This window comes from Olea europaea, chromosome 18, assembly GCF_002742605.1.
Source record: "Olea europaea var. sylvestris chromosome 18, O_europaea_v1, whole genome shotgun sequence".
Taxonomy (NCBI): domain Eukaryota; kingdom Viridiplantae; phylum Streptophyta; class Magnoliopsida; order Lamiales; family Oleaceae; genus Olea; species Olea europaea.
This window is the reverse complement of record NC_036254.1, coordinates 20,350,513-20,359,101: the sequence shown is the minus strand read 5'-3', so window position 1 is coordinate 20,359,101 and position 8,589 is coordinate 20,350,513. Positions and strand designations below refer to the sequence as shown.

General features: G+C 36.2%; 2 protein-coding genes across 2 annotated transcripts; one reads left to right on the top strand and one right to left on the bottom strand.

Moving 5' to 3' along the window:
• Positions 1-3,408: 3,408 nt before the first annotated feature.
• On the bottom strand, positions 3,409-6,250 carry LOC111366850. The gene is made up of 3 exons (XM_022987541.1): positions 6,132-6,250; positions 3,905-3,999; positions 3,409-3,845 (listed from the first exon to the last, which is right to left on the bottom strand). The coding sequence occupies exons 1-3, from the start codon at positions 6,248-6,250 to the stop codon at positions 3,409-3,411; spliced, it is 651 nt and encodes a 216-aa protein (XP_022843309.1).
• A 472-nt stretch (positions 6,251-6,722) lies between these two features.
• LOC111366849 lies at positions 6,723-7,327 on the top strand. The gene is made up of 2 exons (XM_022987540.1): positions 6,723-6,748; positions 6,856-7,327. Exons 1-2 carry the CDS (start codon positions 6,723-6,725, stop codon positions 7,325-7,327), a joined length of 498 nt encoding a protein of 165 aa, XP_022843308.1.
• The last annotated feature ends 1,262 nt before the right edge of the window (positions 7,328-8,589 follow it).

The window sequence follows — 8,589 nt, the reverse complement described above, 5'->3', positions numbered from 1 at the left end:
CCATAAATTGACTCAGCAACTGTAATTAGTAAGATAGGTCAGGCCTTGTTATGGTTAAATAAAGTAGCCTCCCAATCAATCTTCGATAAATCGATGGTTTGAAAAGAAGCTCACCTTTGTCTTTAGAAAGCTTGAGATTTTGATCAATTGGGACTCGAGTTGGTGTTGCACCAATTTTACCTGAATCTGCCAAAATATCAATTGCATATTTTCTTTGGCATATATGAATGCCTCGGTCAAACCTTTTCAATTCCAAGGAAGTATTTCAATTGTCCCAAGTCATTGATTTTGAACTTATCATGAATAGAAGCTTTGAGAGTATTATCGGAATCCATACAGCTGCTGGCCACTATAACATCATCAACATAAACCAGAATGGCAGTAAAAGAATGCTTTGTGGTCCTTGTGAATAAGCTATAATCTACTTTAGACTATGTGAAACCTTACTCAATAATAAAATTAGAAAGCTTAGAGTACCATTGTCTAAAGGCCTGTTTAAGGCTATATGAGCTCTTCTTTAACTTGCAAACTTTTGATGCATTGTCATTGAGAGAGCTTGAGGGTAATTGTATGTACACATCCCCCTCTAAATCTCCATGTAAAAAGGCATTGTTTACATCAAACTGGTACAAATGCTATCTCTCTATAGTTGCCATAGCTAAAATAGTCTCACAGTAACAAGTTTGTGATGAGGACATCCTTATAGTTGGACTTTTATTATTGTTTCAGTATTTTAGTTGGACTTTTATTATTGTTTCAGTTGGACTTTTATTTAAGTTTACGTATTTTAATTAGGACTTAAATAATGGGCTTGGCCCTATATTTCTAGGTTTTCATTATTTAAACCTATCTTGGTTTGTAATTTTTCAGTTGATGAATTTTGATTAAATAAAAGACTTGGCTTGCAGCCGTTTCTCTCCTCTTCCCCGCCTCTGCCCTTCTTCTTCTCTTCCCCTCCCCCATCCCTTCTTGTTAATTACTGATTTATTCATCTCCCTACATCAGTTTGTCACAAGGGAAAAGGTCTCATGGTAGTCAAGACCTTCCTGCTGTGTGTATTCCTTAGTCACTAACTTGGCTTTGTATCCCTCTATAGTTCCATCAGCAAAAAACTTAATCTTATAAACCCACTTACATCCTATGGCTTCTTTACTAGGAGGCATATTAGTGACAACCCAAGTATTATTTAATTCAAAAGAATTTATTTCAGCTTTCATTACATTAAACCACTGAAGAGAATCTGTTGCTTCATCAAAGTTTCTAGGCTCTTTGTGTGTGCTAATGGAAACAACAAAGATTTTGTGTTTTGAAGAGAGTTTATGGTGAGATAAAGTGGTCTCAAGGGGAAAGGGATTACCTGGAGTCATGACGACCTTCTGCTTGTCCAAACCATGTGAATGGGAAAGCAAAGCTGCCTATTAAGAAATATAGTCTTGAAGGTGGTGAGGAGGTCTTTTAATTCTACTAGACATTCGAGGTAAGGATTGGGTTTGAGTTGATTGAGTTATAGATTCTGAAAAATGTGTAGGTTCACATGACTCAACATTAGTATCTGGTGATGATGCAAGATGGTTGGATGTCTCTATAGATGATAAAGGTTCAATTTTCTCGATTCGTTCACAAGTCTCAGTAGAACTAATATCATTCGAATTGCTTGTACCGGATTTTGAAGTAGTGATAATGGGTGTTTGAACAAGATTTTGGATGCAGTCAACATTAACATCAGTAGTGTCAAGATCTTGTTTGTAAGTGAACACATTCTCGTGAAAGATTACATTCCTAGAGATGAAAACCTTCTTCATTTCTAAATCCATCAGTTTATATCCCAAAAGGGTATCCCAAAAAAATGCACTTCCTATCTCTAGAATCAAACTTATATCTCCCATTTGATAGAGTTGTGGCAAAAGTTAGACATCCAAAAATCTTAAGGTGATCATAGTTAGGTTTGGACTTAAAAAGGATTTCAAAGGGTGTTTTGTGGTTCAAGAGAGGAGTTGGATTTCTATTTATAACGTAATTCCTCGTTTTTGACATGCTACTCACGGGGAAAGTGTCATTTGTTGCTTTTCCAATAGAGAGGGGAACAACCAATCGAATGATCTTTAGTGCTCTCGCCTTGTGAGCACACAGTCACTCCAATATTTCAATGGAATTCCAATTTGAAATTTTAAAGCTTTTGCCACATTTGATATGTGTTGATGTTTCCTTTCGATTATAGCATTCTGTTGAGGGGTTTCTATACAAGTTCTTTGGTGAATGATGCCCATTTGCAAGTAAAATTGCTTCATATCAAATTCTCCTCCATTGTTTGATCTAATGATTTTGATTTTGGTTTCAAATTGAGTTTTAATCATTGAATAAAATCCTTGTAAAACACTACTAGCATCAGATTTTAACTTGAGCAAATACAACTATGTACATCTACTGAAATCATCTACAATACTCAAGAAATAACGAAATCCATCATAACTAATTTCATTACATGGTCCCCAAATATCACAATGTATAAGATCAAAACACTTTTTAGACTTATGTTGACTGGTAGGGAAAGGCGGTCTTTGTAGTTTGGCTAAGAGGCAAATAAGACATGGCTGTTTGGTATTTTTAGGGATGTGATATGGTAAATCAAATTTGGCATAGGTAAAATGTCCTAACCTATAGTGCTAGAGATCGAAATCTCCAGCATTATTCAAAACAGTAGAAGCTGTTATGAGATTTTTGCTAGCCAATTTTGTGGTTAATACTAGATATGGTACTTCCTTTTGTAGCAGATGATATAGACCTTGCTTTACTTCACCTATTCCAATCATTTTCCAAGTCAAAAGGTCATGTACGAAACACAAGTTAGAGAGAAAAATGAGAAACAATTAATGGTTTGTGCTAATTTTCTTGTTGATATGAGATTGAAGGAAAAAAAAGGGCACGCAAAGCACATTATCCAGAATTAAGGATGCTGAAAATTTCACTGTCCCTATGTGTGTGACTGGTACGACCTCATCATTTAGGAGTGCTACAGAATAAGAAACGTCTGCATTGATTGTGGTATATAATGAGGATGAAGTGATCATATGATCTATGGCCCCCGTGTATAATATCCAAGGAATAGTGGAGATATCAGTGACTTTTGTGTTATAAACTAAAAGGCATAGAGATATACCAAAAATTTTGGGCATGTTACCATAATTAGAGTGAGGTTGAGCAACAGTTTGGACGTTGTTTGAAGAGGAAATAAATGTCTGACGACTTAGTGGTTTGAGTATTGCCATAAGCTGAGCATATTGCTCCTGAGTTACAGATATTTGGGCCTTGTCACGTACCTACTCTTAGACAGAAGGCAGAAGGGCAGTAGTTTGATTAGCAAAAGAACTTGAGAGTTTATTTCTTCCATCTGATTTGTAGCTTGGTAGATCACTTGTCTATTGCGTGGCCAAGCATTTGGCAGTAAGAGCATGTTGGCTTTTTTGGATTAGCCTTGAAACACTTCTCTAGAGAATGTCCCACCATCTTGCAGCAAGTGCAGTAGTACTTATCCTTTCTTTGAGCAGACATGTTCTTTCCTCCATTCCTAAAGTTATCCCTTATCAAGAGTGCCATAGATTCATTGATAATTCCGTCAGAAAATAGCAGCCTTCTTTTCTCTTCTTGTTGTATAATAGAGTATCCTTCATTCAAACTAGGGAAAGACTTGATCAATAGAATCTGTGCCTTAAGTTCCTTGTATGAATCATTTAAACCCATTAGAAACTTCATAATCCAATCTCTCTGCTGGTTTTGCAACACAGTTTTTAAGCCTCCACAAGAACAGCTAGGTATTGCCTCATAATTTATTAACTCACCAAGAAATTCTTAAGTTTGGAGAAATAAACACTTACATCATCTTAATTCTGGACTAGAACTGTTATACCTTGCTGAATTTCACATATTCTTGGTGCATTCTGTTGTGCAAAGCCTTTTTCAAGCTCCAACCAAAGTTTACGAGCTGTTTCTGCATATGTAGTGCTGCATTTGATATCTAACATGAGTTACTAACACAGCACTACTTCCATCATTGCTATTAATGTAATAAGGGTTGCTTGGTAAAATAGAATTAGAAAGAGCTATCGATTTACCAGATGAATTTGCATTGGGATTGGATTTGGATTTGGATTTGGAAGAGAATTTGAATTAGGAATTTCGATATCTACCATTATGGCTCTGATACTGTATAAGAAAAGTTGTGAAAATAAAAGGATGAACAAACAGGAAAACTTTGAAGGTAGAGCTATACGAGAATTTTGTGGTTGGATTAATTATCGTGTATGTTCTCTATACGATACATCTACTCTACATAAAATAGAAGGAATATTACCTAGCTAACTCTATACAACTTGCGATATAAAATGTATTTCTGCAAAAACTACTTCAGCTAAAAAATAACAGATGACAGGTAGTCACTATATTCCTTAGGCTTTTCTTCCATCTTCCAGAATCTTTGCTTCTCTTGCTTCCAAAAAATTTGTGGCCCAAACTTGTTATCCAAGTGGGCTTGGGCTTGGGATTGAGCTTCATTTTCTAATACAATTAGATAAGCGAGATTGTAAGGTGCTCAACTTTGAAAAATCTAAAATTTTCATGAGTTTAAGTCCATTCGCTTCTATATTTAGAAGGTGGGGAACTATTTTTCCTATTTTTTAATGGAAAAGTAATTATGACTTGGTTGATTTAGATAAATATCATATTTTTAGTATATTTTAATAGTTTAAAATTTTTGAATCCAATGAAATGTTATCAAAATTAATTATTAACTTTGATTTATAATTTAATTCAACTTCTTTAGCTAAACTAAACTGGGGTTATATTAAAGAATTGCCAAAAACAATATATGCAAGAAAATGAGGAGTACAAGTACAACTTGTCCAAAAAATGACAACTGATGTGAATTGGCATCTTTTTGTCCGTTCCCTTCCCTTTCTTGTCATCTTTTTTCCTTATCTTTATTATTTTTTTCCCCTTCGTGACTGTATATATTTTCTGTTGGAAAATTATATATTTTGAGATAAACGTGAATCTTAAGATTTGTTAATTCTGTGACACATTGAGTTAATCACTACCCAGATATCTGTCTGTCACTTTCGGTGTTTTGTATTTTAATTAAGAAGTCAATGAAATAGTCCGAGCACTTTCAAATTCACTTAAAAGTACATTTCAACTTTTACTCTTTTTTATGCATTCAAAATTAATTAAACTGGAAAAGCTTGTAACTAACTTATTTTCAATTTCTACTAAAAAGTAAAAACACGAATATACAAACATATTATTAGTGTTCTAAAAGGCATGATGCGTGGTAAGCCAAGTTATGGGCTAAGTGAATTTAGACGAACCATAGGTGTAAAATAGCGTAAAAATAGGTCTTTTTATTTTAATTTTTAATCAATCGAAAAATTATTTAATAATTAAAGATAATACCTATCAAACATCTAAAGTAATTTATAGGAACTTTGTATATTTTTTTCAAAGTTTCCAAATGTAAATACTAAATAGTAAATATATAGGAATTTTTGGAAGTTTTTCTTTGTTTAAAGCTTCAAGCGACTGTTTTGACTATATGACAAATGAAGTGAAGAAACCAGTCTCTAAATTTTAAATTAAAGGAATTGTAAAAAAGAAAAAAAAATGCTAGTGTCGCATTAGCGGTCAACGGCTAAAAAAGACGCCAAGCCATTTGGCATGGCATTTCCATCGCGCATCGCGTCCATGCAGTGCCTTGACGTCGGTTAGACGTGCCTTTTATAACATTGCGTATGACACACAATGTAATGAAAACTTTATCTCATGTAGTAAATTCAAACTCCAATTTATTGCAAGTTACAACATTAAACTAGCAGTATACAAATACGGCTGTTCTATTCTTTCACTTACATTTAAGATTCCACGTCTCGAATCCCATCAACCCTCTTACCTTCCCCTACAACCTCAAATTAACACAAACCCTTTTAGTTTTAGAGGCCTTTCAGAGGAATAAAGCATGTAATCTGCTCTCCATCTGACTGACTGAAACATAAGCCATCAAATTCCTTTGTGTTTTCTCTTGAGATACACCTCAATTGGCAGCGCTTGTGGAAACTGGAACGATGTCACAAAAAAATTCTCACCTTAGGAGAACATCCAACTTCGGAGCCAACAACAACCAATACCTAGTCGTAGTGCTGCTGAAGTCTTCCTCGGGTTTTTCACCTTGGAGGATTCGGTATCCACTTTGGACTTGTATCATATCAACTTATCCTCATCACTGTGTCGATCGAGAGATTTATATAGAATAAGATCCGTATCAATTGATACAACTGAACCATTAAATCGATCTGCGTCCTACTGTCTCTTCTTAGTAATATTGAATGTGAGGGAATATAGCCTAAACTAGGGAACCCATGGAACCCACATATCCGTAGTTATGTTAAGTTTGAGTTTCATTTCATGGGAAAATTAATTTTGTAATAGTAATTTTTTTTTTTTTTTTTTTGGGAGAATATGCCAAAGATCCATGTATTTACTGTCAAAATATGAGCTGTATATTTACTTTCATTAGACATTTCATTTGTATAGGAAATTGCACATAATCAGGCTGCTTATTGCAAATAATCAGTCTGCATATCTTTCTTTCCATAGAGTCTGCCATTATGCTTGTATAAATAGGTGGCTGTACATTACAGAATTAATACAGAAAATCTAATTCTTTATCACTTTACATGGTATCAGAGCCTTGTGATTCTTTGTTTGTGCCATCTCCTTATTTTTTTTTTGGTCCACCATGTCTAACAATTCCAACAACCTTCGGTAATGTATTTTCTCCATATTTCTTACACTCCTCAAATCACCCAGGTCCCTGCTTGTCTCCACCTTACTGACTGTTGAAAATCATCATACATGGCGTCGCTCCATGAAGAAAGCCCTCAATGGTAAAAATAAACTTGGCTTTGTGGACGGTTTACTCACCAAACCAAACAGGTCCCCTGCCGAATCTCAACTGTGGGATAGGTGCAATGACAAGGTGTTCTCCTGGATCCTCAACAGCATTGACAAATCTCTCCACGACAGCTTGGTTTATTATGACAGCCCCCGTGATATTTGGATAGATCTTGAAGGGCGTTTTTCTCAAAGTAACAATCCTCATCTATTCCGTCACCAACGAGATCTCTCCACTCTCCAACAAGGTGGCTCCACCATTACTGAATACTATCACCGAATCAAGTCTCTTTGGGATGAACTCGAAGCCTTATCTCCTCCTCCATCATGTTCATGTGGTGCACTAAAGGACCTTAAAGCCTCACAATCTGTTGAACGTGTTTTCTAGTTTCTAACTGGTTTACATGACTCCTTTGCTGCTCTACGGACTCAAGTCTTACAATGGACCCATTTCCTTCTCTAGTGAAGGTTTACTCCATCTTTTACGAAGAAGAAACACAGCGCCTCATTCACATCTCTGGACCGCCTCTGAAAAAGTGTAGCTCTTGCTATATGTCCCTCTTTCTCATAGCAGCGTAACCCTTCCGGTCGTGGGCGCGGTCGTCCCAAATGCACTCATTGTGGTGAAGATGGCCATTGGAAGACAACTTGCTTCCGTATTATCGGTTATCCCACCGGTTGGTGTCGCCCTCGTCAAACCAATACTAACCAGTCCGCTCAGGCCAATGCTACTCCATCCTCCAATGATGTTTTGGCTCTTAGTCTCAATCCTGAACATGAGCAACAGTTTCAGTCAACAGTACCTTCTACTGCAAATTTTATGGGTTATTCCATTGCTCTCTCCACTCACCTGAATTCTATTACTCGTCGTTGGATCATTGACACAGGTGCCTCCGACCATATGTGTTCCTAACTCGATGCCTTCACCACAATTCATCCTATCACTCATCCACACTTAGTCACTCTCCCCAATGGTGACTTAGTAGCTGTCACCTGTGTTGGTTCAGTTTCTTTATCTTCACATATCACTCTCTATCATGTTCTTTATGTTCCTAACTTTCGTTACAATCTTTTATCTGTTTCACAACTTATCAATCGTCACAATGCCTTGCCCTTTTTTCCCTTCCTTTTGTGTTTTTCAAGACATCAAGATGAAGAAGCCGATTGGAGTAGGGAAAGTCTGTCATGGTCTCTATTTCTTTACTCCACCATCCAATTTAGCTTCCGTGTCTACTTCATCTGACCACTTATGGCACCAACGTCTAGGTCATCCATCTCTTAACACTCCTAATAAGTCCTTAAATATTTTTCATTCCGTACAGTTTTGTGATGTTTGTACTTGAGGCAAATTGTCGCGTTTAAAATTTCACTCTCCTATCAATAAAAGTACTTTTGCATTTAATCGCATATTTTGTGATATATGGGGAGGTTATCCCACTGCCACTTTATTTGGTGCACATTATTTCTTAACAATCGTCGATGACTATTCTCACTACACTTGGACATATTTAATGAAATTAAAATCAGATACCTACACATGCTTCTGCCATTTTTATGCTTATGTCCAAACTCAATTCAATTGTGTGATCTAGGGATGTAAACGAGCCGGGCCGAGCCGGCTCGCGAGCCTAAAATTTCGGCTCCGGCGCG

What these genes read in the sequence shown, in the direction of transcription:
- LOC111366849 (XM_022987540.1), top strand. Translation starts at nt 6,723, where the DNA reads ATGGTATCAGAGCCTTGTGATTCTTT. An exon ending in TCAGAGCCTTGTGATTCTTT is followed by an intron (nt 6,749 to 6,855) that starts GTTTGTGCCATC and finishes CAAATCACCCAG; the next exon opens with GTCCCTGCTTGTCTCCACCT.
- LOC111366850 (XM_022987541.1), bottom strand. Translation starts at nt 6,250, where the DNA reads ATGATACAAGTCCAAAGTGGATACCGAATCCTCCAAGGTGAAAAACCC. An exon ending in AAGTTGGATGTTCTCCTAAG is followed by an intron (nt 4,000 to 6,131) that starts GTGAGAATTTTT and finishes TATCAAATGCAG; the next exon opens with CACTACATATGCAGAAACAG. An exon ending in AATATGTGAAATTCAGCAAG is followed by an intron (nt 3,846 to 3,904) that starts GTATAACAGTTC and finishes TCCAAACTTAAG; the next exon opens with AATTTCTTGGTGAGTTAATA.